Below are 18,966 nucleotides of genomic sequence, written 5' to 3'. Positions count from 1 at the left end.
AACCAGTGAGTGAAAGACAGTGAGCGAAAAACGATGAGCGAAAATGAAGTGAACGAAAGAGGAACCTTCACCCACTGGTAACTATGGATACAAACTCGTTTTCTAGAGAGGTATCGAACAAAATAATTATAGAATGTCTGTCGTTTGTCTTTTTGCATACTGAAAAAAATTCAACGACCTTAGCCTTCGCACTTTTCCCTCAAATTTCTAATTGGCGCAGACAAGACCATTGAATAAAGGACCCATTGTTGAACTTCGAGTCTTGGAATAACATTGTTGCGCCAAGTTATTCGCCACTAACTTTGTTCTATAAAGTTGACAGATTTGGTGACTAATAATTTGCTAATCTCGCCTGATCGCCTCGATCGCTCTTAAAACTTTCGACCGATAATTCCATTTACCGCAATAATTTCCTCCGCATTTTTCCGGTATAAAAATGTATTCGATAATTTCGAACCACTTTGTCTATTAATAAAATATAAACGAAAACAATTTGTAAAAAATAGCAACGGTTTTATTAAACTCGTGGATATTTCCGTGAATGTTTGGTATAAATTTGATATAATTCAACAGAATATATTTAGTTTGTGGTGTGGCAATAAATTGTCTCGCACAAAAGCGCACAGAAACGATTAAAAATAAATTGACTGTGGCGGCGGCGTACGGTGAACTTTGAATTTCGGCGGCGGCCTGAAAAAACTACACCGAACGCAATGTCGTAGGTTTTTCTGTCGTGAGAGGAATGACGAACGGGGCAAATTTAGTGTTTTTTCCCTTCCAGCCGTCCTGGGAAAGTTTGAATTAACGCGAGCGGAGGCTTTACGAGGGAGAAAGAGAAACACAATAAAACCTAATGTTAACCAGTTTAGGAAGTTTGTGATTTACTCGATAGTTCTTATATGCTAGTTATTAAAAGTAATAAATCTGTCCGGAGCTGAGGTCATTGCATAAATCCGCACAAGCCGAGCCAACGAACCGCGAACTCCATCCGACCAGTTCCTACAACGATTCGGGACTTCCCCCAATAAAAAAGCGATCCCGATCATAACTGTCTCCCATCAATCCGACGTTCCTGATCCCTCTTTCGACCCTCCGTTTTGTACAAACTAATTGCCAAGCGAAAAATAAAGACGGCGATAATGTTAATTACAATTGCATTTTCCTCGATTTCACACCAAGTCGCGTTAGTTGAGGTGAAAGTGAAAAGCAGGTGGTTAACACCTTGGTTGCGAAAAGTACATTATCAAGGACACCTGACATGAATTGATCGATGTAAATTTTGTCAAAATGCTGATTAAAACATAAAACACATTCATCATATTTGTTTTGGCTCAAAATGATTTGCTCATAAATATTAAAAAGCTGCGGCGTTGAAATTTTCATTGTTCGCTAAAAGACCCAAAAAATTGGAGCCAATAGTCCGGTCATTATTATTAAAGGGGAAGGACTTTGCACGCTTTATAAATTGTATCGGTTTGTTCCACCACCACCACCAGGGCTGAGTATCCCGACTATTTATCTTCAGAAATGCAAGAGATAAATTATGAAATTTTACGGGATGGAGATTAAACCACTGAAAATCAATGTATTCACCCTCTCAGAATAGTGCCCCCAGTTCTGGTTTCTACGGAAACGACGTCGACTCTTCTTAATCTAAAGTGCCGCATTTTTATATTCATCGTATTCATTATTTTTTACTTTTAGCTTGTCGTTTGACTTAAATACTTAAGTTTGATCACCAGTTGCCCGCTAGATTACAGGATTTATGTCCAGTTGAAATTCTGTGGCACTTAATCCATGTAATATTGATTGTGAGACGAATTTCGTGTGGACGCCTTTTCCTTTAAAAGAACTGATCAAAAATTGTGAATCTTTGTCTGGTTCTGGTAGGTTTTTGTAATTTTGCATGTTTGGTCTACGGCGAGATTAGGCGAATCCACCTTCTCCGACCTCATTCTTGTCGTTTCTTTTTCGCCTGGTAGAGAATAAACACGGCCGGAATACCAAGCACTGGAAGCAGCTTTGTAAAGTTCGTCGAGTATTCAGTCACTTTGTAAACATATTTGTAGAAAAGTGCGTGCGGATTCCGCCACTTTTTTCCATCACAATGGGAATAAGTGTGCTTGGCGTCGTATTCATGCGGCATCTTCCGGCAATCATGCGGCCTCCGCCGGGAACGGTGCGAATTACGTCAGTGGTGCGTCTCCGGGGACGGCCCGTGCGTGCCATAAGGCGTCGAAGAGATGTGACGAGCTCACAGCCGGAGATGAAGGATGACTTGAGGTGCGAGACGTAATGTGCCTCCGGGGAATACCCGCTGATTGCCCGACAACGACAACTGAATCATCGCTCGCTTCATCGACGGCGGTCCCGCCGCCCCCGACGCACCCGTCAATTAAACGGGGGTTCGCCACCGACTGCTCCGATTTTTCCGTTCGATGCGCACCCATCTACGGAGCGGCCCCGATTTTTCTCAAAAACTATCTGCAGTGAATCTGAATTTCATCCGTCGCTCCATTACATCTTCCACTCGTCGCCAAACACCAAGCGGATAGAGCAGTGTTAAAACTTTAATAAGCACCCCCGCATAATGTATGTAAACGAATTAAAGTGTATCTGTTTGCTCGGGGGGCTGGCGCACCCCCCTTGAACCAACACCGCTGTTTGCTCGCCTCCGCCAGGATAAATGCAGAATATCTAATTAATTACCCCCTCGTCAAGTTTCGAGTTCGGTCTCGGAGGAGCACTTTTTCCGGAATTGTTTTGAAATCATATTTTTTTCTCTCTTCCAGGCAAGGGGCGACTGTACCCCGCGTACAGCCTCAGCGGGTCTGAGGGCGAGGAATCACCCCGCAGATACGGCTCACAGCATACCTATCAACATCCATTGTACCAACAACCCGCGGGTCTGAGCGACACCCCCACATCTGAGAACGCCTCGGACGCCACCCTCACCGACTCGGAACTAGCTCTAGCCAGGGACTCGACACTGCTCGTTCACAACGGTGAGTGAAGATTTTAACGCATTGTACTACAAAAGAGCGCTCTGCAAGACTGGGAAATGATCGTCAACGTACCGCATTTTCCTAAAATTGTCAAAAATTGTATGATTTGTTCCACTCACCCCCGGTTTTTTTTTTTGTTGTAATTTCCGCATTTGTGCGTTCACAAATTAAACAACTCTGCCGGTTTATCTCAATTTTCGCGAATTATTTCGCCGGAAACGGCCCATTTTATTCGGATGATTAGATTTTTGTCGTTACACTTCTTGCAACTTTTTTCATTTAAACATACCAGATAGCTTTCACTTGACAGCTTTTAATTTTCCTCCTCTGCTAATGTCTTGTTTTTTCCTCCACCTAGGGCGTCGTAAAAATATAAAGTTAAATACCTTAATAAAATTGATAGTGGGTTATAGAAAAGTTTGTGTAATTTTGAAACTTCTCCAAACGATAAATCCGACTCTTTTTTACACCCGCATCAGATACACTCCGCACTTTCCTTCATAAAATTTTCATTTAGTTTTTATAACCGGAGACGAATAAAATCACGTTAACCGCTGGAAAAACTTCGGCGGCCAAATTATCAATCGCATGCCGAAGCCATTACGGCGAATTGATGGGTGGAGTGGGCGAATGTTGAGTCAGATTTGTACAATCAACCCAGAGATGATATGTCATCTATTTGTAATTTCGATCCCCATCTTATTAACGATGGAATAGAGTAAACACAATGGCGAAAGCGAGAGCAGAACTCATTATAGTAATGAAACGATTCTCTCCCAGATGATTCAAAGCGAGAATCCTATTAGACCAGTAATGATACAGGAGCGAGGCTCCAAACTACAGTAATTGCTCTCGCAGTTTCACTTATTCATTTTTCAAGCTATCATAAGTTCTACACATTATTTATTTGCCACTGCAACGCCTCTTTCATCCCTGTCTGCACAAAAGCGACAAAAATCTAACACATATCACCGCCGAAACTGTTTTGTAATGACTTCTTAATTTTATTGTCAATTTTTAGCTCAAGCTTCTCAGTAATACATGATTTTCTACTGTTTCAAGGAAATTTAATGATCCTTAAAGCAATCAAGGATCATTATAGATAACTTAAAATTGCTTAAAATTGTTCCTATGAGACGTAATAAAACCATAACTAGATTATCTTGTACTAATAATATTATAATTGCAGTTATCGAGCTTCAAATTGGAAATTTTGCAGATAACTGCTTTATTACAACTAGCGATAACGATTAAGATTTTCAGAAATAGATTCCTTACATAGTTTCAGCCGAATCACCACTAAAATTTGAGATATTTTATCTAAAACGGTAACAGTTTGCAAGTTCCTTTTTGGCTTATTAGCTTATTAGATTTTTAAAAATTGCTCATGTAGTTTGTATGTATGTATGTATGAATGTATCGTGCGATCAGATGAAAACACGAGCTGAGTAGGCGTTGAAAAAAGTAAACCATTTGGAACAGTGTAAAGTTTGAATTTCCCGCCGTTTGACACAAATGACATCTGTTTATGTTTAATCGGAACATGTTTTTTTCAGCAAAGAGTACCCTTAGATATTTATTTCGAGAATAGGAATCGTCGATTATGCTATTTTAAAAACATAAGATTTTTTGTTTATAAATTTTAGGTTAGCTGTGAACACGCTTTAATTACAACTGTCAATTTACACTTTAAAAAAGCAAAAAAATTGATGGTTTCTAACGCCGTCCCAGCCCAGGATTTCATTTGAACGCCCGATACTTTCCCAGGATATTTGATATTTGTGTGGTTGACTGAAATGTAATGAATACTTTTATATACTTAACCTTTGAGTAAAATTACAAAAGTGGTAATCGAATTTGAGAAAAAGGTCGATTCTGAAAGCGAGCGGACACAAAAATTTTGGAGTTTGCTTGACAGAAAACACCTTCTTCCGAATTGCAGCCTGCAAAAGGAAATTTATTAACGACTGTACGGGAAGACAACTAGACAACTTTGCAAAGGCTGTGCAATTTAGGTTCATGATGGGTTGAATCCGTTTCGAATGTTAGATTAATTCGGGGAATTGTACGGAAGTAGCGAACCTATCTGGGATTTTATCTTGCAGGTTTTAAATTGCGCAACTCTTGCCTTTTATTTGTCCGAAGCCGGCTCGAGTCGCACGTTCGGCAATAATCGCGAATTTCAGCTCCGGTCCGCAATATGGTGCGTGATTTACGAGTGCGGTAATGTCCCGGAGTTATGACAGGGCCCGGACGAAATCCGGGCCAGGTATATAAAGAAGTGCACAACCGCCTTAATTCGGGAAAGTTGATGAATTCGGCTTTCTGTGAGTTCAAACGAATTCGTTCCATTGGTGTTTAGTGAGTCTTCAGAGAAAGCCCCTCGCTCAATCAGGCGGCTCCGCTCCGATATTAATCGACATTTTCGAAAGATAAGTCCGGAGTCCTTTCACTCACCGGAAAAGTACTGATTAAATTCGTCATTTTTTCGGGGGGATTAGGGAGTAATCAAAGCGAGCTCGACGCCGCAGCGCTCAATACCACCACCGGTCCTGATACAACCCCAGAAGGACCGTGTTTATGACCCCCAATAAAGGGGTTGTAAGCTACCGACGAGGGTCCACTGATAATACCGCGGCTTATACAGTAAAATATGTACGCCGCGCGGGTACAATGGAGCAAAAATTATGGCCCACCCCCGATATAGGTGGGTCGGAGGGCTCCCTTGTAATCACACAGGAACGGTCGTTTTGAATTAGTGGAGATACGGGTCCCTTGTAATTATTAAAACTGCGTGGTAAGTGAAATTTTTGGTGTTTTATCGTGATGGGGGTCCCAGGTTAATTTGTCATCATCTTGGGAAAAGATCAACGACTGAAAGCCATTTTTGAAGCTTTAGGAAATGTGACCGGAGCTGCTCAAGTGAGCGCGAGTCTAACTAATCCTCTTATTGCTACATTTCTCGGTCTGTTTGCCGAGATGTTGCGGCAACAGAAAAGATGTGTTATTTATCCCACACGCGAATAAAATAAAACGAAACGGCCATGCCGTCTGCTCCGCTCCCCATCGTGGAACTAACCTGACAACAGCACTGACGCAATTTTTGTAATACACCCATTTATATGCAAATTACGAAATCCCAGCGCAAATGAAAAAAGGACGCAGAAGCATAATTAAAATTATCAGGAGAGGGTGTCGGCCGATTCCTTCACACAACCTACGATCCATCGCCGCCCCCTTTCCCTGATAAATGTTTCAGAAGGAATTCGGTTCGTTTATGCGCCGGTTTAAGTGACTCCCCGGCAAGATTAAAAGCGTACAGCATCCATGAACTAGCCATTTTTGACGTAAAAGGGTCGCCGCCATCTCGGGGGCGATTCTCTTGAAGATTATGAAGTCGTAGCTCGTGCGAGCCGAGCACTCACGAGTAATGCTGTATACTGGATGTGATGAGCAGACCTCCGGGTAATGGTTACTGGCTGTTATCAACCTCCATCTTTCAGCCACGTAAAAAGCGTTATGAGCCAGCCCGGAAAATTGCGTAGGTGGTAACTTTTTACGGTAACGGGTAAACACACTCTTTGCATTTAGGGTTTTCTTCTTCTTTTTTTTAGCGGGGGACATTGAACAGACGCCGCCGTCTGATTTTCTGAAGCTGCGTAAACATAACAACAAATTACATTGCCGGCATTATGCAAAGCGATAAAAGGCGTACACGTCAACTCGCTAAACGAATTTATTCTGCTACGAGCCAGGTTTACTTACGGCGATTGCCCTGCACTGCTGCCAACAGCTCGAGTTCTTTTCTCACAGCATAGACAACCCATCTCATAACCAAAAAGAAGGAATATATCGGAACTATTGCGCGCTACCAACTATCCTACAAGGATTCGGCACAACATGAATGAGATACGGAATGTGAAAAATGTTATAAGTCCAGTTTTATTTTGAATTTGCTATTTGCGATTTTTGTTTTGCCTTTTGATCTTCCATCTCTTTGATAGTCTGAAATGCCGCAGTAACTCAAGGTAGCCGCAGGTGATTTTAAAACTATCGGTGCATTTCTAAATTGAAAAAAAAAATATTCATATTATCGTCACTAAGTGCATCCAAATTTAATGAAATGATAATGTGTGGAGGCAAAAGAAGTTTATTTCTTTAAACCAGAAATCATACTTAGTACGATTCAAAAGTTTCTATGGGCTTGTTTAATTAAGATCGTTCAGGAAAACTGCACTACTTTTGATTACAGAGAATAATGGCCTGCAGCCAGGTTTGCATCGGGTGTTTGTTTAAATTTATCCTCAAAGTTGGCGTTGAAGAGTCGATTGTGAACGCACCACTCGTCAGAGTAAAAACACAAACAACGCAAAAAATTAGGTTAGATTTAAACAGCGAATCCGTGGTGTGTTCAGAATCAACTCTTCAACTTCTACTTTGAAGATAAATTTAAATGAACAGCCGATATGAAAAAGTCCATCTTGCTGTATTGTAAGACTTTTTTAGTGGGATTTATGTTTCATGGACTTCCTTTTTTAACTAACTGTTTTAATTAACTTCTAAACACGAAACTATTGACATCGTTATTTTATTTCAAAGCAGAACCCAAAAGTCCACATCATGTTTTTCATTTTTTTTTTAACAACAGTTTGTTCTCAACTGTATACACTTTGAAAATTTTCCGCAACTATGTTAATTACTCCACAATATTTCGATAAATCATTCTTTAAGGATCAAAACATTTTTCAAAAATTTAATTTTTGGCATTGGTCTTATTTATTAAGAATGTACAGTTGTGGACAAAATAAAGTGGGACAATGTTTTTTCGCTAATGTAAGTCTGCCTGAAATTTTACTCTTTCTATTGTTACTATTAAAATATTTATAGTTTATTATGTATTTTGTGTTGCATAATTTTATCATATTAATTCAGTTTTTCCTTGCCAGTGTTGGCCCTTAGTCCTCACTTAGTGCAACTTTATGTTGATTTTTTTCAGACATCCCCGCTTTAACTACGTCATTAATACGTAATAAATTTACGATGATAGTCTTATGACTTTTTTGACAATTTTTTTAACAAGTGTCACATTTAAAACTTCAGATTTAGACCCGCTTGCAATCAACTAAAATTTAGCGAAAATCTGCATCAAGACTTGTTTGTTGTTTTTTTCTTATTCTTTTATTAAATCTCCTCTGAAACTTAATTTTTTGTCTTTAATAAGTAATTATTGTTATTTCGTAGTTCCTGATAACACTAGCAGTATGTTTTAATTTTATTTGTACAGGGTGATTCAAGTTTTACCGCCTGAGCGAAAACACACACTTCTAATCGATTTAAAATTCTCAAAAAATTCAGTAATGATTGTGTAACGCTGTAGAACATTGAACATTGTGTAAAAATTTCAAATTTTTTAATGAAACGAGTAAATAAACTAGGCAAAAATGAATAGGGAATTCCACAATTTTTCTTGGAAAGCAAAATAATTGCCCCAATCCTCCCATGTATTCTTAAAAACAAGATAAATTTAAATAAATTTAAACATTACATTTAATGTGTAGATTAATATATTTTTAACACATTTCATTACAAATTTTAAACGGTATTTATAAAAAATTCAAAAAAGGAAAAATTCCCTATTCATTTTTGCCTAGTTTATTTCGTTTTAATTCAATAACCGCTAGATTCATTTACATAATTTTTCACTGAGAGTCCTTTCAAACATTTAGTAAAAAAAAATTTGATGTCATTGAAATCATGAAAGGATCACCGGTTTTTAAAATAAATAGAATTTGATATTAAAGTGCAAAATTTAGCTACGATTTATTATTAAATTGGGCGGTCACTTCCACAATAGAGGTTGACATGGGTTATTTATGGTACCTTAAAAGGACTAAAGAATTACTGGAAAAGTTCTCAACAGATGTTTCCCAACAATGAAGTATTTATTTATGACACTGCAGTTGTAAATCTTGATCATTTTTCGGTGTTAATATTAAAATTGGAATCATTCAAAAACAAATCATTTTCTTTTGATGCGAATGTCATAAATATGTTCTTTGAATTAATTGTGAATTATGAGCGTGCACGGATTTTTTTTTATTTTGGTCAAAATCAATTTTTTAAATTTTATGGCTCTGAATGAAGTAATACGGGAAAATTTTTTGTACACGTTTGAAGCCTTATATGAAGGGAATGTAACCCTAAAGTTTCGTAATTTTTACTAATTTTTTAATAGGGTTAATCGTGCGGGCGGTAAAACTTGAATCACCCTGTACATTAGAGCAACTATTGTGAAGCCTTAAACTTTATTCGATTTTCTAAATATAACCCTTATTACTTTCTTATGTGATTATCTCTGTTGAAGTGTAAAAAGATTCTCTTGGTTGGATTCTTTTTAGGTACCAGGGACTTCTTGATTCCTTTTCACCTTTACTACTCTGGACTAGCTCATCATTTTTTTTACAGGAAATTAATGTCATTTTTACCACATGCTTCATGCTAGTCCCAATATTAAAATTAATTTAGAAAATACTTTCCTTGCAAGAGTATGATGCCACGAAGACATTTAACATTTCTACATAATAACCTCTTCTAATTTATTTATTTACAATATTTACACGGAAGTCGTGTAGCAATCGAGAAAACTTTTAAACGCAAGCTTTGATTCTCCATTTTTCTTTTTTTATGGAGGTCCGCATTTAAAATTTTGATCCATGCTCTATCAAATCCTTCTAGCCAGTTCCGTAAACCCTTGCACTTCTACACTAGCTAGTGAGAATATCCATGTATGTATGAGATGAGGAATTCCAGTGATGTAGTTCACGGTCTTTGTCTCTTTAACATTTCAGTGTGCACTTTGTAAACCAATTTATTTGGAAACAGACGCAGAATTATTTTTTGTCGTGACAGATAATAAAAAAAATCAATTTTAGAATGTTCCCACAAAGAATTGGTGAAAAGTTCTGAGAAGTCGGTTTCTTTTATTCACGCGGGCCGGGTCAGATTTCGGTAAATATTGCAGATTTGAGGGTGGAATTCCTGGCCGGCTGGTAATTCCGGGATCGGATCGTGTTGCAGGTTGCACGCGGCGCCATTATCGGTGATCGTTATCCGGAATTCTCCGGGGAGTGTTTGGGATAAGTCATAGCTCCGGTCGCCAGGCCAGACAGCCCAATATCCCATTACCCCCGTGATCCGAGTCCGGGGTAATATCGAACCGCGATTCCGTCACATCTGTCAGAGCTGTGCCCTGCTGTATTCGGCATTTCCGGGCGCTGCCGTTGATTTGTACAATCGTTCCGGATCTGGATCTTTGTGCGGTGGAGTGTGTCGAGGTGCGTTCCTCGTCAGCATACGAATCTCCGGGGAAAAACACGCCCGATTTAAGATTTGCTTTGGAGTCACCTTTTCCAGTTTCACAATCGAATACGTTTCCGGTTTTTGTCTTATTCGATCAACTCCGCCGTCCTGTGTATACGAAACTTAACGAATAATGATGCAGCTTCGGAAAGAGATAATCGCCTCGAACGGCTTCCATAATCAAAGTCGATCCGTCCCGGTTCAATCTCCTTCGGACGCCCCCGAGTCCTCCCCCTTCTTCCTTCACTTTCATCTTTTATCTGCACAGTCGGACGGCTGAAAGAAAGAAACTTAGTTCTTAAATTCAGTTTGCGTCGAAATTGGGAACGCGCTGGGGCGTGCGGGTTTCCGAGCGAAGAGGAATCCATGCGGGCAGATTGTCGTCGGTCACCGTGCAACTTTTTCAACTTCAGACTGAAATTTCAGGAACACAAGCCGCATCGGAAAATTTCAGGGACCCGGACTAATTGCCCCAACTCTCCCAATCAACGTAATGCCGGATCTAACTAACTCCAAATCGACGACGATTTCTTATCAACAATCGCCCACTAATTAACAACACATCCTGAAAGAACTCAGTTTTTCCTTCAAAACTAAACGACTCTCCCTGCAGCATCTAAATCGCCTGAAATCCGAAGCTGTGCCTTAACAGTTATCGCCTGAAACATTAGAATAAATGTGCCATTCACAATCGAAATTGTCATTGGTCTTCGGCCGTTGTCTCGACGAAATTCTATTCTCTTTGTGTTCAACATTAAAGCAGTAAACTAGAAATTGCAACTTAAAAAAATGTACACAATCTTATCGCTCGGTATATCGCCCCAAATGGTTTTTTCACTGAGCTGTTAAGTTGAGAATAATCGCAATCTTTTATGGCGGATTTCTGTCTTAACGGAGTTGTGTGACGACATTTTATTCCAGAAAATGCCAATTACAGAACTTGTAGCAAAAATAAACCTTGAAGAAACTGCTGAAGGAACATTTGAGTGGACGAATAATGCATTGTGAGGAAAAAAGGAGTCCCGGAAAAATTATACAGCTGAATAAATTGAAATATTAATAAGAGACGCAGAAATATGTATGTTGTGCTGGAAACCGGAAGAGTGAGTTTACAAGTATTTAAGTAATAATTGCAGACAATGGATCGTGCGAAAAAAGAAGATGGAGTGTGAAATGAACAACTATAATTTGTAAAGTCAGGATAAAAATAGTGAAGGTACCAGGAAATGAAGAATGCATCGACAAGAACAATAAAGCGATAAGAAATGAGGAAAAAACCATTGTAAGAAAAAATGAAAAATTTATATGGAAGAACCAATTTAATATAGCCAGTTAAAAAACGTAATGCGATACATTTATAAAAGAAAACGACTAATACGTGATGAAAATAAAAAAAGAATTGTAAAAATTAACAATAGTTAAAACGTTTTAGATGTGGACTCCAGGTCGCTTAAAACTTGTGATTGAACTGTACGTTAGTGAGAAATCTGTCATAAATTCCAAATATGTACCTTAAAAGCGCCCCTAGTTACATTTTCTGGTAGTGCCAACTCAACGACAAGTCCTCAATCCACATCTACATATAACGTTCCGACAATAAATGAATGTAGTAAAAAAAGAAAACATAAATAAAATTAAATAGTATACAGGGTGTTTTCAGAGTTGAAGCGTTCCTTGTAACAGGAGGTACTATACATTATTCTTAAGAATTTTAGCTTAAATCTTCTTAGTAAAATGTTTGTATTAACGGAGATTGATTATATATTTTTATTGTTTTCTAAAATTTTGAGTCCGGTCCTGTCTGCCTGTTAACTGCCACTTTCAAAGAACGCCAAATCAGCAAATAAGTCCAATAGAATTTTTTTAACATTTTTCTGACGTTTACGGTAATCTTTTCTACACCGTAGTGCACCGTTAGTACGCCATTTTTGGGACACCCGTATATAAAAAAAAAATCTGTGAGCTCATTATTTTCGTAATGATAAGCCATTTTGACTAATTAGATGACAACTCTGGCAGTATTTTTGATTAGCGTCCATGCTCATTTGATTTTTTTTGTCAATTCTAATTTCTAACAAATCACCGCAAATATGACCAGGGCTGGTTTCAAAAATTTCAAAAAAATTAACATACTAACTACACATACTATCACACGCCTCAACTTCGAAAACACCCTGTATTAAAAAATTATAATTCTTAAGGTAGGTAATAAAAATGAAAAAAAAAATAAAGAAAAGAAGATGAAGCATTTTCTGAAAAGAAGTAAATAAGGTTGTAAGAGTTTACAAAGAAAGAAACATGTTCTTGTAAACTCTAAAGGAAAGGAGAAGAATGCTGAAAAAATAAATCTAATTGGTAACAATGCATCGGAAAAAATTTAAAACAAGAAAGAAGTAAACCACTAAAAAACAGTAGAATCAACAGGGTTAGAAAATATACTAAATCCAGACAACCAACGTGAAACGTATTACTTATTCCTAAACAATGTATAAAAAACAAGAACATAATTAACATTTTTATACATTTATAAACATGTTTGGTGTTTTAAAATTGGAACCTAAATATGTACCTCATTAGTCATTACAAGAATTTCCTCTGTTGAAAACAAAATCGACCTCATAACAGTGGTGTTCATACAATAAATTCAACTAAATATGTTTTTGGAATCAGATTAGCGGCAGCATTATGCGGACACTATTGTTTATATTTTAGTTGTTTACTGAATAATAGATACACCTCCCATTATATTGCGATCCCGATTGGAATTCACCATTGTAATGGAAGTGAATTTTTTAATCGGGAATTACCAGCTGTTATAAAATAAATACAGGCCGCATCGCGAGCAAAATAAACCTAGTCCTGGCGGCGGCACGTTAAATCGTAATTCTGATTAAATTAAAAATTGACCAGCGTTTAAATATTTGATCCGGCCAAATTTACAGTCCACGCACTCCCGGCGAAGTAATTTAAAGTGTCGGTGCCCCCATCCCGTATCTCCGTCGTTCACTCCGAACCCATATATTTGGCTTCGCCCCCGGTGTTCCAGGGCCGATTTCGGTCATGCCGCAGAGTTACACGCGCCGTTAGCCCGCGGACCGGAGGACGTGAGACCAATGCTGATGGGGCTACCTTTGGTTGGTTGTTAACTGCCGCGATTCCGTATGCCGCTCCCGTTCACCCCAGAAGCCCCCTTTAGTTTTCATGTCGAAGGCCACGAATCAAACATGCAACGTCGCACACGTCGCGTTAATTGACGGACCCCGGGGGGCGGCGCCGCCCGATCGACCTGTTTATGTTAATTGCGGTTTTTGGATTTGACGAGAATGATGACGCGGTTTAACTCACCCCTTGCTCCTCCAGGTTTAAACATTTAGAAAACACTGTCCGAGCTGTCAGAGCTAAAACTAAAAACCTACATACATATTCATATTACATACAGTGTGATTAAAAAGAAAACAAAAGAAAAGTTTGACTTAGATTGATCTGTCGAAAAATCTATTAAAAATTAATTAATTATTGATAATTAATGCTTTATCTTCAATGGTAAAACGCATTTTACCACTTATTCTGGGATAATTGTTGCTTAGGATTACACTAAACGTCTGTAACTTTGCCGAAATCGAAGTTGCTTTCTAGGTTAACAAGAGCACATCGTTGACATATTTTTGACATTTCCGCGAAAAATCTGCGATTGGCAATAAAGCTGGTAAATTACCCATTCTTACGAATGTAGCGCCCTGGATAATAGAAATGCAGTCGATGCAATATAACTATGTGGATTTATCTGAGACATTCCACCATATTCACCACGAAATCTCCCCAAAAACATGGATTATACGGATTTGGCAAATCCCCCATAAATTTCTTGAGTCATAATAAACAAAAATTCTTATCTCGTCTTCAATGGGTTTAGTTTAAAGTGAAATATTGATAAATTTGGAATACCCCAAGGGTCAAACTTCGGACCACTTTTTTTCATTCTTTTATCAACAAATCCACAATCAAGACAAGAAAAAAATTGAATTATTTGCTTCTTTTCTTAGAGTTGTTTGTTTCAAGCTTTGTCTTATTTGTCCGTTAATTGATCATGTATTGTTGGGGAGCAAATTAGTGTTATTATTATCGAAGTGAGGAGAGCCAAGATGCCGCTCAAACGTTTAATTACGGCAAATAAGGGTAATGGATGTGGGAGTTGGGCACCAAGCCCCACAGTAAATATGGCCGTCGAGAATTGTGCTCGTAAAATTGAACACTCCTTAAATTAACTGATAATAAATTACCGAAACTCCACTCTGCCATTAACGTAACCTGGCGCTTTTGTTAGATGCGATGATTTATAAGAAGGGAGATATCAAGTCCGGTGGAATTACCGCAGTCGCATATTCACACAAGACAATAATTCACACTTGTAGAACGCTCTCCCTTTTTTCAACTTATCAAAATTGGCAAAAATAAATTCGTGTTGATCCCCATTATTGCACCCCGCCGGGATAATTTCCTTCCACCACCACTGTTTGTTTCACCATCACTGACTCACCTTACAGCGAAACTGTTTGAACTCGATCTCATTTGCACCCCAAGCTTGTACACTCTAACCACCCCACTGATAGTCGAGGCACACCGCACCGCTCATTTTTTATTCACGGCACTAATTCATTTTCAGAGTACGATTTTAAGAACTGACACGTCAACGACGTCGATATCGCATTCGGCACGATTTTTGATAAACATTTCTAAAAAGTTGATTACGAAAGCGAGGCCGAGCGATACAAAAAAACCTAGCTAGGCTGCGAGGCCGAGTGATTATGAACACAAAATCAGAAAATATTGATTAGCACACGTAAACTTGAGTTTTTTTGCTTCGTATCAGGGATCTGGCAGGCGAGTGGTATTTTCGCAGTTTGCCGTGAATTTAAACACAAATTAAAAATTAAATTAGATTTTTTTTTTGGTCTAGATCGAAGGACTGTAGGGCATGATGGAAATATGTTGATACGTTCCAAAAACAAACGGTCACGATCTCATTATCGAAATTAACGTTCTCTTGTTATGAAATGGCGTTTTCACGAAATCTCATCAAAAATATGTAATTTCCGGCTTGTTTCCATTATTAAATTAGTTTGCCGTTCATAGTTTCTATCGGAATTTAAAATTAATCATATAAATCTATCAAAGGGATTCGTTTGCATTAAAAATTAATCACAACGGGGTTCAGTTGTTTCACAGTTTAAAGCGGCAATGTCAAAAAAGATTTAATTTATTAGCAACAAGTAGTTTCCGGCTGGAATTTCAGAATTTTAATAATTGATATTAAAGTATTGTTAACTCCGTTCCGGTGTATTTTTTATTCCTCCGGTTTTAGAAAAACTAATCATGGAACGATTACAAGGACGGTTCATCATTTACTCTCGACGTCGAAGTCCTTGGCTGTCAAATGCTAAATTGTTACCAATCAATCAATATTATGTATGCATTTGGATCCATACTTGTTTTTGCATTTAAGAATGAATAAATTAATTGTTCAGTTTTGTTTTTAATGGATAAAATCAATATCCGTGCAGAGAGAGCTTTTCCCCACAAGGAGTCGATAAGTATATAAGCGAAGCACTTTCATTTCAAGTGGTTGAAAACTGGTTCAGAGACCCCAAACTTGGCACAAAATCTTCGAAACATGCACTCGCCGTGTTAGAAGAAAACATAAATTTAATCCACGATGTGGTTCTCCACAGTAATCACATATGTGATTTTATGTAGATAACGTAGAAAAAAAGCGCAGTGAATTGTTTGTTACATTTACAAAAAGTGGATGGAACAGGAAGTGCTTTTGGGACGTTGGATCTAGTCTAGTTGCTAAGTGGACAAAGTGTAACAGGGGAGTGTTATTCTAGATTAATGCACAAAGCACCTTCGGGATGCAAGGAAAGAAGGAAAAATTTAAATGCGTTCCATCCAGGAGAATACTCTGATTTACAAGAGCTCCATTTCAATCGTGCTATTCGTAACGCGGCATTCAAAATATAGAAATTAGATAGATCTATCTTCCAGTGATTAGTCGTTACTTCTATAATTAAAAAAGCACTTTTGTGGAAATCATTGTCCGGATGATCCGCAGGAAGCAGTAGTGAAGGACGTAAATAAATAACATATTGTGGAAGTTTTTTGGTAAATTTTAGGAAATTTTTGAATTCGTTGGTTCACCTTTCAAATGTCCGGAAAAAGTTCCAGTCCTGCACGGGTTGCAGGAACTGCATTTTTCGATACAAGTCCTTGGAAGCTATTATTGTGGAAATAACGGTCCACATTATTATGATGCAGATAACTGTATTATGAATCTTTTGATGTGCATAATGGCATTCTTGTAGGACTCTTCACATTTTAATATTTCTGTCCGAGCCACTCCGAAGTCCAGTATTCCATTTGGGTCGTGTCTGCAGGCGACTCGCCTGCCACCCTATCGATTCCTGCACCGCGTTCGATTCGTACATTTATAAAAAGTCGTTTTAGCATTTTAGCATTTCCTCCTAAGATCGATAAGAAGACCCTCTCACCCGCCGCCCCCGTAATTTCATTGAACCGACTAAACAGAAATAATAATTATTGTAGCGACGCCGGTGCGCCTTTCTAATTAAATTTGTCGCGATTATTCCCGCCTTTGTTATGTAGAAAATCTTTCTGTACCTTTCCGTTTTCGTTTTGATGATAATATTTCTCGCAGCTGTTGCGTCCCCGTGAATCTCGCAATTAAATTCTCGTATAAACGGATTAAATTCATATGGAACGGGCGGGCAAGTTGCGCGAGAGCTGCTCGTTCGGCGCTCACTTCACCATATCGGCGTTATTTCCACATGCTTAGACGTCTCCGTCGCCTAACGTCATCAAAGAAGAAGCTTTTGATAAACCGAGCGTGCTACCGCCCGTGCCTGGAGACCTGCCCTCGTTATAACGGGCGGGGGCGGAATGGGCAGAGATGTACCTCAAAGCCACTTTTTCAGAGCTCGCAAAAAAATACGAAACGATTCGGCGAACGGCACACCTGAAAAAATCCGAAGTGGATGGCAAAAAATTGTTTCGAACACGAACGGTGAACGTGAGGAAAGCGAACGAAGGGCGACAGATACGATTGTAGATGAAATTGTGAGGAATTGCTGGAAGGGAAAATTTAAGGAAAGGGAAGAAGAAGATGTGTTCTGAGAAGGAAACAAATAATGCTGTGATTAAAAGAAAAAACAGGAAGTGGTCGGAACACTTGGAAGGAAGACAGAAAAAACAAAATTAAGCAAAGGTAAAAGACAGGAAATAGATAATACCAACATGAATTTAAAAAAAAAATTAATATGACTATAAATTGAGGGGACAAAAAGAGTGTTTAAGATGTTGGAAACTTGGAAGAATTTTAAAAGAAATACGGATGTACGAAACATATAGGGAAAATAAAACAGAAGAGAATATGAAGACGTAAAAGAAAAGCGTATAAAGAAGAATAAATAAACACAAAGCGAATATGTAAATTAGAAGTGAAGCACAACAGAGACAAAGGCGGAATAAAAATTTTGTGGACGAAAGGAAATAAAGAAGGTTCTTAAAGAAAAAAAAAAAAATTCAACGTGGTTAAACTGAGTTCTGTTTGAATATAAAAATGGATGTTGGATTCTCTCATGGGCTGTGACCTTGGAAATATCTGCGCGAAGGCGGAGCGATAAACCAGTGAAAAACTGAAAACATCGACTACTTTCAAATTGAAATACATACAGTCGATTGCAAAAAAATCGGGAACATCATAAAAATCGAGAGCACTTAATTTTCCTATTTTTAACACATGTAAATAAGTCTTTTCTGACTTTTAATAGCAAATAGGTTATGTCTGACACAAGAAATGTCATTTTATCTGACATAAGAAATGAAAAGTTTTAACATTTTGCTTGTTTCGGTAACATCAATATAACCGATATTTATCATTTGCGCGGATATGACTCATTGCCCATGAGAAAATCCAAGACCTCTATAAGCAAAAGTAGAGAAAGAAATAGCGCAACTGTGGAAAGTATGTTTACATTGATGGAAAATTGAGGGGAAAAAATGGCGACAATGCAAAATTTGGAAGCTGTATAATAAAGACTGCATAGAGATTAAGAAGCTAAAAAATAGTGAAGGAGTAGACATCTAAAGGCTGTATGACGCGATGCTAAATTTTGTAGAAAATTTGTTAGAAAATGAGAGAGGACCAATGAACAATCAGGATCTGACAAAGACAGACTATGATCCTGATCGTTCATTGGTCCTGATCGAGGGTCTCTCTCATTTTCTAACAAATTTTCTACAAAATTTAGCATCGTGTCAAACAAGCTTAAGAAGAGGGAAATAAAAAATTATTCGAATATATGTAATAGAAAAAAAATCAATCTAGGACATACATTTTGAACAAGGATTGGAAGGGTGAATGAAAAGAGGCGAAGAATCCATCCTAAAAAGAAATAAACTGAGTTTTGTTTCAAAGGAAAGATTGAATATTTAAATTATTAACAGGGAATAGAGATAAAAAATTCTGTTTTAAAAAAAAATCTAATAACAATTTATAAGAAAATGAAATAAATCATAATAAACC

At 38.0% G+C, this 18,966-nt stretch overlaps 1 protein-coding gene across 4 annotated transcripts in view; it reads left to right on the top strand.

Moving 5' to 3' along the window:
* The window catches only part of Ten-m (teneurin transmembrane protein Ten-m), a 188,479-nt gene that overhangs the window by 131,967 nt on the left and 37,546 nt on the right, over nt 1–18,966 (top strand). For all 4 annotated transcript variants that reach the window (XM_069051074.1, XM_069051073.1, XM_069051072.1 and 1 more), the window contains exon 2: nt 2,793–3,005. In XM_069051074.1, coding sequence (XP_068907175.1) covers nt 2,793–3,005 — 213 coding nt within the window. The remainder of the gene's footprint in view (nt 1–2,792; nt 3,006–18,966) is intronic.

The sequence above is a fragment of the Tenebrio molitor genome, chromosome 6, assembly GCF_963966145.1.
Source record: "Tenebrio molitor chromosome 6, icTenMoli1.1, whole genome shotgun sequence".
In the NCBI taxonomy this organism is placed as follows: Eukaryota; Metazoa; Arthropoda; class Insecta; order Coleoptera; family Tenebrionidae; genus Tenebrio; species Tenebrio molitor.
This window is presented reverse-complemented; position numbering and strand designations above follow the sequence as displayed.